The 20203-nt window shown below is 42.2% G+C and overlaps 1 protein-coding gene and 2 long non-coding RNA genes across 12 annotated transcripts in view; 2 read left to right on the top strand and 1 right to left on the bottom strand.

Moving 5' to 3' along the window:
* The window catches only part of LOC142582887 (uncharacterized), a 98901-nt gene extending 90146 nt beyond the window's left edge, over positions 1-8755 (top strand). For all 10 annotated transcript variants that reach the window (XM_075693004.1, XM_075693013.1, XM_075692990.1 and 7 more), the window contains exon 13: positions 6837-8755. In XM_075693004.1, the coding sequence (XP_075549119.1) occupies positions 6837-7122 (286 nt within the window). In that variant the 3' untranslated portion in view covers positions 7123-8755. The remainder of the gene's footprint in view (positions 1-6836) is intronic.
* On the bottom strand, positions 6688-19724 carry LOC142582989 (uncharacterized). Its single transcript, XR_012828528.1, has 2 exons — positions 19285-19724; positions 6688-7030 (listed from the first exon to the last, which is right to left on the bottom strand). It is a non-coding gene; the product is annotated as an uncharacterized LOC142582989 (long non-coding RNA).
* Positions 15683-16361, top strand: LOC142582993 (uncharacterized). The gene is made up of 3 exons (XR_012828529.1): positions 15683-15827; positions 16016-16144; positions 16258-16361. It is a non-coding gene; the product is annotated as an uncharacterized LOC142582993 (long non-coding RNA).
* Positions 19725-20203: the final 479 nt, after the last annotated feature.

Below are 20203 nucleotides of genomic sequence, written 5' to 3'. Positions count from 1 at the left end.
AGTACACGCACGAGGCAGCGCAAAGCTGTCTTCAAAAGATGATATGGCCATAAAGTGTGATAGCACAAACCGCATGCACCGGGAAACAAACTTTATGATACCGCCACCAAATGGTTAAGTCGACGAGCTTCCTGTCAGAAGATTATCAACTGTAATTTCAACTAAAGAGGAGGAGACCAACACGCATCTGTGTACCGTGTTCATGTTTGTCAATCCTCCTAAATTATTCATAAAATTTACAAATGGGGGATCGTTACTTTACAAATTGTTAGTCAAACGTTACGAAAAATAAATTCTATTTGCAAAAAAGATTCGCTTGTTAGTCTCTGAAATTTCCTTTTGAATTTATTTGATGGTGGAAGGACACCAGAGGGTTACTTAGTTTGAGCAAGTTCCTGAAGCAGCTGAAATTGGCAACCGCAAGTTTGCTGGTAAAAACAATGTGTTCATTGTCAGTTTATACCGTTTTAAGTTTGCTGCTGCTTGTGAGCTGTGTCTGAAGGTAAAAGATTGTTAACGAAGTGCGTATGCATGCTTTAAGAAGCATGTTCTCAGATTAAGCTTAACCCTTTGAGGTGCTGTGTGCTCATGTACGCCAAGGTTGTGCATCGACAATAAAGGCACTGTGAAAGTAATGACATTTAAAATGTTTCACATACATGTTAAAACACTTCTGATTGGAATTGTGCTTCAAGTTTGAATAACAAGTGCAAAATGCTTCAATAAAATGAGTGGGAATGTAAACAGATGGGTATTTCTACTCGGTGTAAGTATGTCATTGTATGCAGCGGGTTCACTTCTTTCATTGTTTTTCACAATTTCTTGCACCAGGCCAAATTTGCAAGTGACTGGATAGGTGGTTTTTAAGCCTGCTAGACGAACCTGCTGTGGTTTCTCAGTGGCTATGGTGTGGGACTGCTGAGCATGAGGTCGCGGGATCGAATCCCGCCACGCATTTCGATGGGGGCGAAATGCGAAAACACCCGTTTACTTAGATTTAGGTGCACGTTAAAGAACCCCAGGTGGTCGAAATTTCCGGAGTCCTCCACTACGGACTGCCTCACAATCAGAAAGTGGTTTTGGCACATAAAACCCCATAATTTTTTAAAGCCTGCTAGACATGAAATAGTTCATGTTCTCACATCTGATATTCCTGTATGGGTTTTCACATGGTGTCCGCATTCTCTAAACACGACAGAACATGCTAAAGGATTGAAAGTTCTTAATCTGTTTTGCAGCTGTAAGCTTTTTACTATTCTGAAAATGTAGAAAATGCGGTTGAGGTAAAGTTTTAAATCAACAGAATCAGTTGGCACCTGAAAGGGTTAAAGGGTGGGGAAAAGACCTTTGTGCAACTACCCCCTTTCTCCTCTCATTCTTCGGTATTGTGGCCATTGATTTTACAGATTTTAAGTTGACAGGTATGTCCATCAACACCGTGTGAAGACGCCACCCATGGCTGACGAAGTGCACGCATGGGAAAAGGGGGTGCACTTGCCATCCATGAATAAATTTTTTTTCTTGAAATTTTTAGGCCCAAATTTACAAGTGCAGCCCTTGCGCAAGAATACATGGTATATATTAAAGGCTTATCAATACTTTCTAACCTGATCACATCTGTTATGGTCCTATTTATTGTGTTTGTCAGCCGGCAATTATTACCACTTTAAGAGAGTATGAATGTGCATGCTCTGAGTTATTACATCTTCACAACGCAACGGATGTTGGTGCTTTTTTGAAGAAAGGCAGGTATCTAGCAGGTCGCACTTGTTATATGTAACTGCATGCACTTGCTTAAGGGGGTACACGGGTTGTGGCGACCAAAAATCGCGAGAAAACTCGATTTTTTTATTGCGTTTTTGGAATGTACAGCTAATATTGCATCTACATTGTTAATTTCATACCGATAACATCGGTATTTTAGCCGCAGTGACGCCTTATATGACATGTACTAGCTGAATTTCAGGCGAAACTTGCGCTGAAACGGCACATTTTCCGAAACGCACGCCTGGTCTTCCACGTGTGCTAGCATGGACATCTTGGCCTCATTTGAAAGGGGCGACTTTTCCCTTCAAATTCCCGCCAGAACAGGCCCCATTTAGCCATTGGCCACTTAGAAAATGTGCGGCAAAAAAAGGTACTAGAACGCCCTCCTATTTGTTACTCGGTGCACTTGACTTGAGCTTGCCTCCCGATTGGCGGAACTGCATAGCCATCGTCTGCTCCGCACATTGAGGTACGCCATCTTGCCCCAGTGTCAACGCGATGTCTGAAACGGAGCGCAAATTTCGAAGTAGGCACAAGTTTGGTGCGAAAAAAGTGCGACGGACGCTAATAGAAAACTTCAAAAAACGCTGCTCAACACTGCAAAACGCCCAGGACGCCACAACCTCAGCGTCCGATGCCGAAATCGTCAATGCAGCAAAGGCAGACCTAACGACCGCATCGGCTGCTGCGGATACTGTGACAAGTCCGTCTGCCGTGGACCCTTCGACCAGCGCTCGCGTACGGCAAGATATGATCTACCGGCAACCCTCCGAGCTGGAGGAGGAGGAAGCGGAAGCCAAAGCAAAACTATTAGAGTTGTCTTCCGCTCCAGCGACGGAGAGGAAACGCGAGTTTGTGGGTGACAGTACCGACGATGCACTTCGCCCGCCTGATGGGACTACGTTTACAATTGTGGATTTGAGTGCCGTGAACACTATTAATGTTTGCGAACTTAAACATCTGCAATGGTGCCATAGAAATCGTCCGAGACGAGCGCAAATACGAACTCGCTGTGAAGCTGCGTTTTAAGTGCGCAAACTGTGGAGAGATTGCGTCAGTGTGGAGCTCGCCGCGCGTTTACAGTGATGAACGAATGAAACCCTTTGCTGTGAACGTTTTGGATACGCGTGCCATGCAGGCAACGGGGAACCGACAGACCACGTTCAATGACGTTTTCTTGTTGATGGGCATCAGCCGTCGGGCTCTTCACACGGAAACGTGACAGAGCTACGTGAAGACGAAGTCGACGCCAGCGGCCGATCACGCGGCACGTAATCTGACGAGGAACTGCGCGCTGTCGGTTTGCGAATTTTACGCCGAACTGAACGTGGGTCGTACTGGGAACATCGCGGTGTCGTATGATGGGTCATGTGCCTCCCATATCGGCGTCGGCACCATGATAGAGTTGTTCAGCGGACTTGTGCTCGACTTTCTTGTATTGAGTTATTTCTGTGCTGGGTGCGAGTCGGGGCCTAAGGAGAGTGGCCCTTCCTATGGAGCCTGGAAGAATGGCCACAAGTGTCAGAAGCACACTAATAAGAAAGCTGGGGAGATGGAGATGGAAGCTGCCCTCATCCTTTTCAGGCGATCATTGGAGTGGCACAATCTGTGGTATACAACGGTGCTTTGTGATGGGGACAGCCGCTTTTATCTCGCTTTACAAGATGATGAAGTGTATGGGTATATCCCAATTGAAAAAGAGGACTGCGTGAATCACGTGCAAAAGCGCATGGGGACGGCTTTGCCCAACTTGGTGGCAAAACACAGAGGCCCTGGACATGAGAGTCTTGGTGGAAAGGGCCGCTTGACAGCAGACTTGATCTCCAAGTTAACCTCATACTATGGATGGGCTCTGAAGACCCACAAAGGAGATGTAGATGCCACTCAAAATGTAGTGATGGCAACATATCGTCACATTACATCAAACGATGTGGCTAATCACACTCTTTGTCCATCAGGCCCAAACTCCTGGTGCAAGCAAAATGCTGCAGCGGCCAAGGGTGAGCCAGTTCCAAAACATCCTAAAAAGCTTCCTCCTCATGTCTGTCAGGCTTTACGTCCCATATATGAACGTCTTTCAGACAAGAAACTGCGGCAACGTTGCCAGCGTGGTAAAACGCATAATAACAATGAAAGCCTGAATTCGATGATCTGGGCACTGGTGCCAAAAGACCGGCACGCTTCTTTATTCATGGTGAAGGCTGCTGTGGCAGAGGTAGTAGTAAAGTTCAATGCAGGCAATGTAAGGACCTCAAAGGACATAATGAAAGAATTGTCTAAATCCAAGCGAGCAAAGTTGCACCCGCATGGCCGAGAAAGATAGGCGTCGAATGGCAGCATCAGCCAAGAAGCGCAAAGCATCAGAAAATTTGCGCCAGTTCCCCAAAAAGTGGCACACAGGGGCTGGGAATCAGCAGCACTACATGCCTGGTGCCTACTGAGCTGTTCCAGCTGTAAATTTGTAAATAAACTAGGGTTTTGCACGTTTTCTCACTTTTCTCAAAACATGTTTTTGGGTCACTTCACTAGACTGTCAGAGTGATATCTCATGTTCTAGAACAGCTAGAGCACTAATTCTTTCTTTAGCAGAAAGCCTAATTTGCATATTACAAAGCGCTGAGAGCGGAATTTCAAATTTATGCATGTGTATATTTCCATTCATTTTCTTTTGGTGTGGTAGCCTTAGGTCAAGGAAAGAATTTCGATCACCTGCAGAATGGCTAATTAGAATTTCATTTGAAAACTTTTTGCAGCATTGCAGTTATTGCACATTATAGTATATAGCTATGCTATAATAATCACTTTCTGCTGAGCAGCTTTTTTTCCATTGTCTCCGGAAACAATAGAGTGGCAGCACTGTCAATCTCATAAACTAATGGACCTACAAGACAAAGTATTGCATATTTGAAATCAGCACGAAAAACTAAGTAAGCTTGTTTATTTTCATCAGATTTGGCCATAAGATGCAGGAAATAATCTCCACAACCCATGTCCCCCCTTAAAGGGCCCTTGAACCACAGAATCAAAGTTGAGAAATGCATCTGAAGTTAAAATATACTGTTCCGGAAACACTCTGCCACAAAAAGTACTTCAATGCATGTAGCATAAGCGGAGTTATTGACAATCAAAGGTCGCATGTGATCCCCTTCGCAGTGTTCCCACTCCTTGTTCAATGCTTTGCAGTGTGAAGGCTATGGCAGAGCAGAGTGTACCCACAACACTCTGCCTACATAATGTCATCATGGCACACAGTTCAAATTTGAGCTTGGAAGTTCACGTAGATGCTACTATTTCCGATCTTGGTGCCTACAACACGACAAACGTGATTGTCCTAAGCCGATAGAATCGTCGCGGCACCCCGTGGCAGCCGCAGTTTCTACGCTACATAGCAACCGCAGCTACATGCAACTGTAGTGTGTATGCCTAGTGTTTGCTTTGGGCACGACAGGGCGTGAGTGCATGCTCGCGCTCATATGTACCAATCTGGCCATGCTGCAGAACAGCTTTGTCCTGCACCAGCTTGACCACTGGATAGTAGCCACATCCAACTTTCGCATTTTGAAGCACTGTAAATAGCTCAATACGAAGCAAAGTCTGTCAAGGTGTCTAGCCAGGAGCGGCCAGGAGTGAGTGCACTCTGGCAAGCATGCGTATAGTCTGACCTTAAGTTTTGTGTGGTCCAAGGCTAGTTGAGTGTTCAAAACTAATCAAAATTAGCGAGATCTGACAGCTACGTGTGACACCATTTTGCAGGTGGCCACAGCTGAGCGTCAGCAGAAGATAGTTGGCTTCTTACGGAAGTACATAATTCTTATTGAAATTTGTAAGCAGAATTTCGCTTACTACAATCTGTTTATCAAACTGTGTCAATAAATATACAAAGTAACAGTAGGAAGGAGCACACTAATCCAAAAACACTTTTTGATTGATGTCAGCTATTGGCCAATAGCAGCTGTGTATGGGAATATGCTATATCACGAATTATAGCGCGCAAAAAGAGTGAAGAGAAATCTGTTGAAAAGAGAGTGTTTGAGAAAAAGTTCACTTCGTGCTCCGCTTGTGAGTTCCACATTGCACGCACGACTACAAAATTTGGCTGAGATGTTCACAGCAGCATATGCTATTTGTGGGCTATGTTTTTCCACCAAACCCGAGGGGTGGGCCTCTTTGGGCAATGGAACTGCCAGGAACAAGAAATTTCTGAAGCCTTCTTAAATAATAGGAGGAGGTGTATATTTATATTTGACTGACCATTTATATTCTTGTTGCAATTTTGTGCTTTGTCATGGCAACAGTGTGCAATGTAAGGCCTGCCTGGCACTTTAAGTCCACACCATTTTTGCGATCAAGCTCACACTTTAGCCTGTCAAGTTTTCAATTGCAAAGTTTTTAGTTACAAATGATCATGCTCTACTGATATAATTAGTTACAAGTCGGATAAAGCATTTTGTTAAGAATGTATAGCTGTCAGAACATAGTATTTAATGTAAAAAAATGTGAACTCAAGTTTCATGCAGAGCTTCTCTAGTTGGGTTTTGTGTTTGTTCAACAGTGCTGGTTTACTGGGACATTCCTCATTAATCTTTAACCTAACCCCTCCTAGTAGAGCATGCAGTAAATATTAACGGAGAGGTTATGGTCTCCTTTCCCGACGTCCTCCTAACTGGTACTTTTCTAGTTTTCTTTTTTGTTGTGAAGTATTATGGTAACTGTTCAACAGCTATCATAATACCTCACATCACAATTAGGTTTCATATTGAGCATCAAGTTTGGTTTTGAAATATCAAAACGAAGGTGTCGCACCATAGAATTTCATTGTGTAATACAGCACACCAAGGTACAAAAACTAAAAAGAGAGAAACAATGGGACTTTTTCATACTTGCTGTTCCTTGTGCTGGATTACAAAATGAATTTACAACTCGCATGACTTTGTTTTAATTGCTACCTCCTAGTGCAGCTTCACAAACAGCCCCATGTTGATTGATTGGCTTCTTGTGCAGTGAACATGAGGCTGAAAATGAGTGTTATTGCATGCATTCACTCTGCAAATTTTCATGGTTGTCTGCAGGCTGCCGTTTGCATTCATCACCCAGGAAGTGGTGGAGGCCACCTGCCAGTGCCTGCTTGCACGTGCGGATGAGGCCGAGCGTCTCAAGAGGCCCTTTGCCGAAATGGAGCGCTCGGTACTGGAGGAGTTTGGCCGCTGCCTGGAGGCCATCATTGACAGTGCGCACAGGACCAAGGGCAAACCAACTGGTGACACTGCAGAAAAGAAGACCACACCTGCCAGCTTACCCCCAGAGCGTGCTGCGTCACGCAGAACTAAGACAGCCCGGCGCATGCTCAACCTCTAATCTGCCTCCTCTGTCTTCTGTGTGACGCCAACGAGGAGCCTCACAGCACCGGGGGAAGTGAACTTGAGGACTCATTGGGTGTTATGAAGCTGTGTGGTGCAGCTTGCTAAGCGAAGGCATCTCCCAGACACCAGCTGTTGTAGAATTGCCAATTTTCTTCTTTTATTTTTCATCCTCTCCTGTTTTCTGTGAGTGCTGCTTGGTGGACGTGGTTGTGTGCAAAGCTGATGCAAGTTGATCGATAGTGTGAAAATTTTTTTCATCTGGTACATGAATGATAACTGTTCAGAGCACACTGGCTCCTTTGCTGCATGACCAGTGCCCATGGTTGGTTGTTCATGACACAGAGTGTGAAGTTGGTTTGCGTTTGAGAAATTTGCCCTCCCCCCACCTTTTTTTTAAAACATTTTTGGCAGGCACACCACATGTGCAAACCACATTTTTGGTGTACACATAGTTCGTCTTGAAAGTGGACAAAAGCAAACACTTATTGCACTGCCTTAGTGTGTGGCTATGTGTGCCTTTGTGTCTGTTTTAGCCGTTTGTGCAGGTAGCATGAGCAACTTTTCAGTTTTCTCAAGCTTTGACATTATTGCTGTTTGTAAATATAAACAACACCTCATCATTTAAGTTATGCTATGTACTAGTCAGCATCTTTATGCATATTCACTGGAGTTTCTGTTTTATCCTTCTTTTGACCTTTGTTTTTCATGAAAGTTCAGTAATGTGCTGTGTGGGTCATGGCATTCTTTACTTTTTGTTCACCTCTGTTTCATGTTTTTACTGTTAAACAGTTGTGCTTGCTGATTGAGAAAGGCAAAGTGGCTCTCTTAATCTGGTGGCTTCTGGCATTTGTTTTATTATTAATCTATTCTTTAATCTTTTTAATGCCGTTTCCTCACAAACATTGTGTGTGCTATGTGTGATGGTGGTGGTTACAGTTATGGAAGTAAAAGATGTGTGAAGTTGTACAGTGTGTAAATATATGTAATGAGCTCCTACCTTTATTTCAAAACACATGCTGATTTAAATATGCATTGTAATTACATGCACTGTCTGGACAGTTTCTGAAAAAAATTAGCTTGATTGGAAGCCTTTGTGATGCACAGGGCCTGCACTGTGTTCACTATGAGCTAACTGCTATTTGTGAATTACTTTGCTGAAAGCAATCTAATAGAAGTGCTATTGCCTTTCATACTTCCTGGCAATTTTCATGCATCATCTTGACTATGTGGTTTCCTAAAGTGTGCATGAGGCAAAACTAACAAACCGGCATGATTTGGCAATCTTCTTGCCTGTCATTAGTGGCATTAAGAGATTAATTGAAGACATTGATGCTATTTATAAAATCAAAACATTGAAGGGGGACTTTCAGTGTGTTGTTCAAAGGTGTCATTGTTTACATACTGTTCATCATGCAACATTGTTGTTATATGTGACTGGACTTTTATTGTTTTTATGTGCAGTTCGAATGACTGAAAATGAATGGATTCTTCTTTCTTCCTGTCATGACGAAGTTATTGAATCGCCTAAGGCACTGTTTGTGAATGCATTGTCACCAGTGTGAACAGTACATTGATATCATGCTCGTGGAGCTGGAGTATTTGGTCGAATTAAAAGGACTTTAAGTTTACCATTTGCCTAGAACTTGATTTTTTTTGTCTCCATACATATAAGTGCTTGTTGCCCGTGTGTATTCCTTGAATGGATAGAAAGATTTCCTAGTTATTTTCATCGAGTACTTCAAGTTTCTGTGAAAACGGTTCACATATTGTAGTCTGTGTTCAGTGCGTCGATGGAATTATCCAAACCCGGGAGAGAGGACATGTCCTGTAATGGTACATTGATTATCATAGCCATGTTTTCTCACCTACCTTGGTGATGGCAATCTGCATTTTCAGTGCAGATGTGAAATAAAATAAGTGGACTATGGAAAAAGCACTTGGGTTTTGTATCCATTTGTGTTCATCCATTTGTGGGTTGCCTTGCTCTATGCATAGGGCAGAGACAAAGGAATGAAGGCCTACAGTAAAAATGGGAATTGATAGTGCATTCTGAAAAGCTAGTGAACTTTGATGCTGTCATATAGTGTGACCATCCCCTGCTATCCCATGCTTTTTTTCCTTTTCTTGATTTTCGTGCCTGCTGTTTGGACAAGGAACCTATCACGCCATTAACATAAGCTGCTGAAGCTGTTCACTGGTGCTTATGTACATGGTCAATCTCACAGCTGTGTCACCATGCAATGTTCAATACCTTCCTAAAATTTTTGCTTTACTCATTGTGCTATATGTGCCATATACCGAGTGTCCCACGTAACTTTAGCCAAACTTCAAAAATATGTACATGCCACATAGCTGTATAGAACCAAGGTAATGTTGTTTGCCGTCGCTTGGAGACACTCAGATTATTTTTTTGCATTCCGCCTAATTACATAATCAGTCTTAATTAATCAACCTCTCAAATATTGTAAATAGATAAAAAGTGTCAATGAGAAAATTGTAGAGCAACATGAATGACTCTTGATACAGCTTTCTGTTGCTCAATATGTGCTAGATAAAAGTGTTTTTCCAAGCATGAGAGAAGACACTTTTCATCTGATTATAATACTTAAGAAGTTGATTCATTAAGACTAATGTAATTAGGCAAAATGCAAAAATAATCTATCTTCAAGTGATGGCAAATAACAGTATCTTGGTTCTGTCCAGCTACGTGGCATTTGCATATTTTTAAAGTTTTGCTCAAGTTAGATGGCACACCCTATATATACACGGAGGCATTTTGGAATGCAGTGTACATTCATGTTTATAAAGCTATACTTTTTTTTTTATGAAGTACTGGGCAGTGTTTTGTCTGCATAACAGGGATTTCAAGGCACAGTTGTCATATTTATTTCTGTGTACAGCCACTCACAATAAATGTTTTTTAAGTTCCAATAACCTGCTTTGGTGACTAGCTTCTCAGCACCATGGCTGACTAGTAGGTGAAGCATGCATTTTTTTTCGGCACTGCATTTGTCACAGCACAGTTTGGGAGATGGTGAATGTTGAAACAGTTGTGTATGATGGGAAAATGAGTAAATCTCTGTGCTCACTAAGAAAGACGGCACAGGCCACCTTGAAACTTAAAAATGGTTGATCACAGTCTTTTCAGGCAAGTAATCCTTTATTTGGCCGACTTATTTTCTGCAAGTGCAGTCTGCTGCAGCAGCGCCTCTATTTTTGTTTTCAATGCCAGCCAGATGTAGCTGATCCTATCGTCCTTTGCTACTCTCCCCCGTAGGCTAGCGTTTGCGCCTACATTACGGTGGTGGGGGAGTGTACCATCTGGGTGGCACCTCATGACAGAAGTCGGAGGAACACTGACAGATGTGTGATGACCTGATAGACGCAGGGACAGAGCGTCCACCGCTTCTCTATCTGGAAAGGCAGCGGTGCATGCTCAGATGTACGCGTGACGCAACAAATCGTACCAGTCGTGCCATCTGAGTAGCGTCACATCGCAGCAACTCACTGAACTAAGGCGCACCAACAGCTCCCATGCTGAAGCGAACGCTTGCACTGGCATTGAAAAAATAGAGGAGGCGATGTGTGCAGTAACTGAGGTATATTACGTGGTGTGTATTGTAGCATGCTGGCAAGGTTGCGAGTGGCCCAATGAGATTGTTTGGCTCCATTTGCAGGTGCAGCATGCTTGTGTGGTTGGTGCTTGATTGTATGCAGGCTTGTCGGCTGGAACTTTATTAAACACATCCTACAGCAGTTCACCTAATTTTCTGCCTGTTTCAGTTGCCTGTCAGGAAACCTGCATCAAGCTAGCTTGTTGTCACATACTTGAAACATTTACCAAGTTAGCAGTTTCAGAGGTACAGAATTTAAAAATAAACTATTATAGTTCCTCAGTAGCATTGACTTCTGTAAAACTTTTCTGTAACAATGCAGCTACAGCACAAATGAACTGAGCCTTTTGTCACTGTCCAGGCAGTTATGGATGTGCTGAACTGCTGTTTTAGGAAGGAACAGCGCCAACTAAGACGACACGAGAGGGAGAACGACACAGGACAAGCGCCAACTTCATCTATCTTCATTCACCGAAAAAATCAGCAAATATAAGGAATCACAGTTATGCACCATCATCATAATGCATCATCTGCCAAACCATTCTAGATAGGACATTTCGCTTTTGAAGAGGGTCATGGAAGTATCACTAACACAGTTTTTTTCTCTTTATATGGAATGCTTCCAAAACCTCACGTGCCTTTGTTTCCCTGCTTCTGCCAAGAATCTTTATCTCCCCGAACCGTGGTTCACACTTCTTGCAGTACTGGCATTGTTTTTGTGGTGAATGTTCTGCCGCTCGGTCACACACAGTGCAAGTTGCACAATGTTGCGAAAGATGCGAACCTCCTTCTTTCAGCGACCGCACGTTCAGCTGCACGGTTTTACTCTGTGCACCACGATGCCTTATTTAGTTCTGTCAGAGATGCTATAGAATGTAACGGTGCAATGGAGTTCCAAAACTCCTCTGGCCTGAAAATGGACAATTTTATGAAAATGCTAGAATTTTACCTTGATGTGACGTTTCTCTCTTTTGAGAACAAGTTTTATAGACAAAGACAAGGGATTTGTATTGGATCCTGCGTAGCCCCGGTGCTTACTAACATTTTCTTAACCTGTACTGACAGCGCCCTGGAGCCAATTTTAATAGGAAAGGGTGTACTAAAAGTGTTCAGGTATGTTGACGATTTTTAGTAGTTTTTAACAAACTGAACGTGTTGACTTACACAGATGGTGTTAGCACTGTCCTAGACAGTTTTAAAGAGGAGGGACGGGGGTTGGCATTCACGCATGAACTACCCTTGCAGGGGCGATTACAGTTTTTATACATTAACATTGCCTTGGGTGAGGATCATGTATGTTGGCAGTACGCACCTTGAGCACAAAAGGAGCTTCTTCCTTATGCGTCGGCGCATTCAAAAACTAAAATGTTCCATTGCTAAACTTTGTCTTGAGTTTGCTCTCATGAAATTGTGTCACCATGCAATGCGTGCGAGCTTTGACAAGCAAGTTGATAGGTTGGTTTCGGCAGGGTTCCCAATCACGGTTATCACAGCAGCGGCTGAAGCGATCTTGCAAAAAATCAAAGGTGCCATGGTCAAGAAACCGTGCACACAAGAAAAACTAGCTGCGAAGCCTGAAGTGGTTCCGTATGTACATAGGATAGCCTACAATATGAAAAAGGTGGCAAACAGACACGGCGTCCCAGTCGTGTTTTCAGCTCCTCGAAAACAAGCACAGCTCTGTGCCCGCGTCGCGAGCAAGGGTATGAGAAGCAGCTGCACCAAAAAACATGGAAAGCAGTTTGTAAAGTGCTGCAGCGGTGGGGTATATGAAATACCTTTGACCTGCGGGAAAACCTATGTGGGCCAAACGGGTAGATGCGTGAACGACCGTGCAGCTGAACATGTGCGGTCGCTGAAAGAAGGAGGTGCGCATCTTTCGCAACATTGTGCAACTTGCACTGCGTGTGACCGAGCGGCAGAACATTCACCACAAAAACAATGCCAGTGCTGCAAGAAGTGTGAACCACGGTTTGGGGAGATAAAGATTCTTGGCAGAAGCAGGGAAATAATGGCACATGAGGCTTTGGAAGCATTTCATATAAAGAAAAGAGAAAAAAACTGTGTTAGTGATACTTCCATGACCCTCTTCAAAAGCGAAATGTTCTATCTAGAATGGTTTGGCAGATGATGCATTATTGTCATTGTGCGCATGTCTGTGATTTTCCTTATATTTGCTGATTTTTTCGATGAATAAAGATAGATGAAGTTGGTGCTTGTCCTGTGTCGTTCTCCCTCTCGTGATCGTCTTAGTTGGCGCTGTTCCTTCCTGAATCAAGTATGCACCATCTAGCCCAAATGAATGTTGTCTTGAATTGCTGTGTTTCAGCAGGGTGATTCAGCTATTAGATCTGCTTGTTTTTGCTAATGCTGAGGAGCTGTAAGGTCATTAGGGGTGTGCAAATGTTCTAAACTTCTGAATAACAAATTGAACAGTATCCTATTTGATTTGGCCTTTGAATCGAATAGTCACTATTCGTAAATGCAAATATATTTAATACATTTTGAATAATTCAAAACGTCAATGGCACCCAATATAAAATTGGAGCAAAAGAGTGATAAATTTTCACCCCCACAGGCATAGTATAGACATAAAAAATGAGAACTTCTGTAGTGAAGCAGTCTACATCACTTAGGTAGCCATACTTTGCAGGCTGTACAGCAATCATTCGCATTTTCTGAAGAGCACTGTGTGTGCGAAGAAACTACTTGTTTGCTCCTAATGCTCCATTTGTGCTTTTAATAAACAACACTTCATAATGTACTATGTAATGAAGAAACTTGCTAGCATTAAAAATACTGGTGTATGAACATTGTTTTATATTAATTGAGATAACAGATATACATTACTCAAGAGCTATTCGAAAAGTATGATATGTGATTTGCTTCTGGCACTATTCGATTCATATTCGATTCAGTCTCAAAAAATCACTATTCACACATGCCTAAAGTTAATGCCAAGGGCAAGAAATGTAGTTATCCACAGTTAGCGTGAGCAAGCAAAACATATAGTTGACGCGTGTAGCAAAAATGGGCGCTAATCAAACTTGCATCTTCATGAGGAGATGCCTACCCTTGGTAGCATGTATGTGCAACTGTGGACTGAAAACGCGAGCTCTTACTGTTCGAGAAGTGAAAATGCACTCAAAGCATGTTGCCAAATGTGCTGTACCTGTACTCTCCAAACTAAATTATATACATTTCATCATCCAGATGTAGTTTAGCTGGGGGAATATGTGTGAAAGAAGCTCTCCTAGATCAATTTATTTATGAGCTGTGTAAATTGCAATATTTAAAATTAAATTGAATATGAATTGAAGAGCAATGACACCAAATGAAATATGAATTGAATACTTTTTGAATACTAAGACAACTTCTTTCATTACAGCGGTCGGTTTCCGCAGCACTTCATTTGAAACAGTCATAAATTTCAAAAGAAAATGAAAGAAGGCTATGCACTGAAATAAAATCCTATACATCAGTGACTATAGAGTTTAGTTTGAGGTGTTCTTTTTTTCATTGTGCCAGAAGTAAGTTGTGATATAGGTATAAAATCCTATATATCAGTGACTGTAGAGTTTAGTTTGAGGTGTTCTTTTTTTTTCATTGTGCACGGAAGTAAGTTCTGGTATAGGTAGCAGTGACTATACCAGGTGTTTCTGTGGAGACTAACCACTTTTTAAAAAATTGCCTGTGCCAGATAGCACAATTCTAATCCTTGATCTGGATTGTTCAAACAGGTGTACATTATGTGCACGAAAAATCAAAACGCTTAATCGACTAATTATCCAAAATTTGCCAATTTACCTTTCAACTCATTTCTTCACAGCAGATATTGCAATTTGACGTAATAGTTCTGCGGAAACCCGCAAGGTGGAGAGAAGTAGTTAATAAAGGGAAAATCAGACCTTTTGTTCCACCTGTTCTTAATTTATTATTTGTGTGGGTGGGAGGGGGGGGAGGGAGCGAGGATCCGTAAGGTAGATCCACTTGGAATGAATTTTCAGATGAATCCAGTTCCTAGATATTAATTCCCAAACTTTGCAAAGAAATACATTGACGATCCAGTTACTTTTGTGCTTCAATGCATAAAACAACATTTTATTAAAAACATGTAATAACAGTACATTTTTACCGCAAGTTTGACGGTGCATATCTCGAAAATGGTGTTATCCACAGGTTTCTTTTCAAGTGGATATGCCTTGCAGTCTCACCGGCTGCAATTGGACAATTGGAATGTCTGTCGTAAGGTCATTAGCTAGAAACTTAATTTCTAGAAACTAAGTTTTGTTAATTAGTTGATTACACATTTCAGTTTATCATGCAAGTAATGTCAGTCTCTTCGAGAGGACCAGCTCAAGGACTAGAATTGTGCTGTCTGCCTCGGGAAATTCTTAAAATTCCTTAAAAAGTTCTCAGAAACACCTCGTATGGTACTTGGGATGCTATTTTGTGATTGCCTAAAAGTTGGGCATTGAAATTAAACAGATTGCTTAGCAAAATGGTAGGATCACAAACGAAGTGAGAGCACCAGAGTGGCATGGTCACAAGAAAGCTCCACGATTGAACGCAATAGATAACCTAAGCCCCCCTAACTATATCATAATAATTTCAGATAGTTGCTCTATGAGCATCGGTGTTGTGTGAGGATCAAGCAGCAACATTGCCAGATTTAATTAATGTGCTCACAGTGGTATAAAAAGCTTGAGCTATCCATTAGGTGCAAATATAGTTCATGGATGGAAACAAGAAAAATGGACTCGCTATTTTGGCTTTTTCTTTTTCGAGTGCATTCTCGGCAATGCTAATTATTTTAATACTATTCAATAAACATTCAGTGTTTCTAATATCAACTATTAAATTTGAGAACCAAATCGAATAAAAGTATATATGATTCGTTATCCAAAATTTTTAAATATCTGCACCCCCCCCCATCTCTACTTATTTATACTCTCTCACCAACTTTGTGTAGAGTAGTGAAAGCTATGGCATAAGGCAAATTGGGTGCGAGAACAAGAGGCAAAGTTCGTCCACCATCCACTGTCAATCATCTCATGCAGGACTCTGGTGAAAAGAAGGAACACAGGTACACTAGCGGCACACAGTTGGTGATCCCTCCTTCTGCCTTTAGAGACATACCCTTAATCTTAATCCCCTGTTTGTTGAGGGGGCCCATTGCTTTCACTGTGCTGCGTGGAGTTGGTGAGATGGTGTGTTGTGGTTCCATTAAGATGTCATATTACCAAACACGACATCGTTTTGCTTTGTCTACAGGCTTGAAATGACTGCCAGGCTGCAAGGCTGACGTGCTGCAGACCCCTGGTTATTTGGCAGTGTCTTAGCACATGTGGTGGTGAGAAGGATGTGGATGAGGCAGTGCATTGCATTGGTGCAAAGAGTACGGTGAGGCAACTGCACTGTTTTCTCAGGATGTGTGTGTGTGAGTGCAGGCAGGTGGGGGGAATTGTGTGTATGTGTGTTAAGCCAAAATATAACACATAATACTGGTCCCGCAGGTACCACTTCAATAAGTATTGGAGCCTTTCCTGTGGACAAGGCTCAGCAGGGGCATAGCAAGCGGTCAGCTAACCATGCTGAAGCTCTCCTCCACCAAAATATCTCCAACCCTGCCTCATCTGTTTCCTCAAGATTTGTAAGCATATAAGTTTTCTCCTTCCACCATTTGCCCTCCCAAGAAAAGTTCTGGATACAGCACTGACAAGGCCAACAGTTTGCTTCGAACATGTGAATGGCATACTGAAAACTCTTGAAGTAGTGTGCAAAAAAATACCAAATCAATACAGCATATAAAACTGCCAAATGGCACAAGCAACAGTGTACAGTCACAAACAAAATAAAGGCTTTAGCGTGTACTGAATAAGCAAAGATAACTTACAGCATTTGGGGCCCTCCAGCGTCTGTGGAGCATGCATGGATTTGTGTTGATTAAATTTTTTGTTCTCTCTCTCTCTCTCTGGAAAAACTAGCCTTGGAAATAATAAAAGATGCTTGTAATATGGGGTGGCTTAAGAAAAGCAGCCAACCCTCTGGCCCCCATCTATCCATCAAGGAGTGCCGTCAGGTTAGCTGAGCCTCGATATGTACACACGAAGTACACACATTTCAGAACATGTAGTTCTCTCTATAGTAACTCTCACTCACTTTCATCAGGACCCAACCAGGAAGGACCAGCAGAAAAAGACTTGGTACAAGATCTAGATGTGCCAATATAAAACCCCATACGGTGGGCTAAAAATAAATCAAATTGTTGCAGTGCTTCTTCAGCAAGCACGCAGTTGAAAGGAAGAGCGGGGACTAAGGCCATATAATATAAAGCCACTGTTTGTGTTACACTCAGCAAGAAAGCAGACAACCAACACCAAGAACTGAAGTAAGAAAGGTTAAGTGGCGCAAGCAGAGGTAGTGAGAAAAAAAAAAATGAAAACTGAACTTTTGCAGTCTGGTCACTCAGAAGCATTCAGAAGTAAATATCAGCTTTAGGGCACTTATGTCAATCATGAAACATCATTCGGCAGGAGCATGTTTGCTTTGTCAATGTTCTGAAGTGTTCCATTCACCTTCCTTGAGGGTGATCTGAACTTAACATGGAACTATCTGATGTGGTATTCATGGCCATCCAAAGCTAAAGCATTTCTCCTGATATTACAATTTTCTAGAAGCTAATATCCTGCAGCCCCAATGAAAATGGAGTCAAGCTGTATATCCCTCCCCTTCCCTCACCTCTCTTAACAGACAAGTCATGGTGCTGTCCAAGCTTGCAATAGAAAAATTACATTTTCTTTTTTCAGGCAATGAAATCATCTGCAGTTTTCACTGTTCATGCTAATTTCTATTAGAGGAAGATGCAAGGTTGCATCTTTCTCCAAAAAATTTCAATCCCAGTGTTGCTGCATGAAAATTATGTTGAAACAGCATTTTCATGTGCAAAAAAGGTGAATGCAAGGTAAAAGACAGTGAAAAAAGCCTTCTACTGCAGCCATGGTACATTGAGAAACTACAAGCTTCATTGTTCTCGCAAAGCTGGTGATCCTCTCTCACCAAACGATTGCTTTCCCAACTAGCTCTCCCAAAATTGAGTAAAAAAATTGTTCCTTTGTCAGAGCGTTACTTTTGAATGCATGGGACACCAATTAAATCCAGCAACTATGTTGAACTAGCAATCATCTGGCTTTGAATAGTATTGTCACAGAAGTTCAAAAGCAAGGTAGGTATTGTGTTACACAGGGTATGCACTTAGGCTCTTAAGTGGAAAGGAGACCATTTGGGAGAAACTCAAGTTGAAATTACGCATACACATCTTTTTGAGCACTTTCTTTTTCTTTTGCTTCCTGCACTAAGTAGTAGAGCATGTTGCATCTTTCTCGTTTTTATTGATTGCTTGCCTCACCTGATTTAATATACAACTAATGTTTTTGCTTATGTTAATGCTTTTAAAAGTCTAATACTGATCTGATATTTGTTTATAATGTTTGTGTAGACACTATCTGGCACCACAGCTAGTGCATGACACTGCCAATACATCTGTAATCTCTGCCTTAATTCTCACATTTTTGCGTTTTTTTATTATGCCAATAATGCTGTGATAAGTATGCTTAGGCGCCACCCACTTCGTCTATGCTGGTGCAAGAAAAAGTTCGTACACTTGAACCAGAGCTAAAGCAAATGTGAAGTGTATGACTTAAAGGAGCAGGTATACCTAATTATAGGATTTATGGACAATGTGAAGGCATTGTAATTTGTTTTTAGAGTTGTGTTAGTAAACAGAAATTATAGCTTTAAGAAAAATAATGGTGGCGTTTCCATGTCTTCATGTCAACAGCCATGTGCAGTTTACACGTGTGTTATAAATGCAGGTTGATTCCTGCTACATGAGTATGCACCAGACCAAGAAAATGCATACTATTCTTCATTAACTCTACTTATGCATGAAACAATGTTCAGTGGGACAGAACTGTCACATCTACATGCGTAGCCAAGATATACAGCAGTAGCGTTCGTGCTTCGTCACAAATGTACGAAAGAGAGAGAGAGTGGACGCTAGACTAACGATAAACGATATAAAAGGTCGACAGTAACACAGCGTGAACTTGTATTCAGAGCAAGCAATGCGTGCATCAGAGATAATGTATCGCTTTGCGCCCTGTTTCCGAGTGTTTGAGCGCGTCGATCAAATTGCCTTCAGTAATATATAAAAGCGTTTCTTGAACTCCCGTATCGACACGAGTGAGGTGTTCCGAAAAACTTTTACTCCTTAACGAGGGCAATTAAACTGCAACTTGGCGACCTGTATTGCGATTCGCCCCTAGTTGAACGGCTTTACGTCGCGTTGCAACGGCGCCACTTTTGGTTGTACCGGCGCCGGCTCGCTGTATTCCACTCACTCGTGTTGTTCTTGTGGCTGGTTCAACAAAGTTGCTTCATTTGTCATAAGAATAACGTAAATCGACAGCAGAGTGTGTCGTAACATAAAACAAGTCATTAAAGCTTAAGCAAGCGTACTGAGTGGTAGATGCTTTACTGACACGCATCTTAAGGCGTAGCCTTTGTTCCGGCGTAGCACATCTGTTGCCGCAGGTGTTAAGAGAGACTTGCTTCTGCTTACGGCTGAGACAAAACGCGATGAGAGGTTAAGTAATGTAAAATTTTTGTGCGCAAAGTGTCGGCAGAGCACATTATAGGTCATTTTAGTCAGCAGGTAGTCCATCTCAAAAATTGCCCACTGCTTTGCCTCGTACGCGGTCCGAGTTATTTTGTGTTGAATGAACTCTTAACAAAGCCGTTTATTTAATGCATCATCTATCACGTGGTGATTCAATCTTGGGCGGGAAGCTGAATCGCAAAGTGGTTGTCTACTTCGGTCAACTCGTGCTTGAATATTCAATGTGTGTGCCTTCCCCGACTTCAAATGGCGGCGTGCTGCCTGCCAAATTACGCACTTTGAAAGTACTGTAGCACTACTGCGTTGCGTATGCGGCACATGGGACCCTGAAAACATAGGAATTTATCTCGTTGATACACTGCATGCGTTTTCTTGTGTACTGCAAGTAACACGACGCGCCGGCCGGCGAGAAAACATAAAAAGGTATACCAAAGGCTCTTGTGTTGTCAAGCGCTGCTGATCGAGAACAAGCCTCCTTAACAAATACTAGTAGCTATCGAATTGTAATAATACTGGTACGATGATTAGAAGAACATACATGTAGAGAGACAAAGAATATTTCGAACGGGGCTGTGTGTTCCCCCCTTAAAGAAGAAAAAAAAAAATAGAAAAACTATCTACGGGCCGACGGCTGAACGCGGCCCACTTGATCGCACGGCGAGCGCAGCACTGTGTTTATTCCATTTTCCACTCAAGGCGAAAGTGATGCGTTACACATCAAATGCCTTCACAGCAACATTTTTAGAATTTCAAACTTCATACGACTTTTCGTGCCCCTGTCA

This window comes from Dermacentor variabilis, chromosome 1 (assembly GCF_050947875.1).
Source record: "Dermacentor variabilis isolate Ectoservices chromosome 1, ASM5094787v1, whole genome shotgun sequence".
NCBI classification, from domain to species: domain Eukaryota; kingdom Metazoa; phylum Arthropoda; class Arachnida; order Ixodida; family Ixodidae; genus Dermacentor; species Dermacentor variabilis.
Note: the sequence above shows the minus strand (reverse complement) of the source record. Positions and strands in the feature narration are given on the sequence as shown.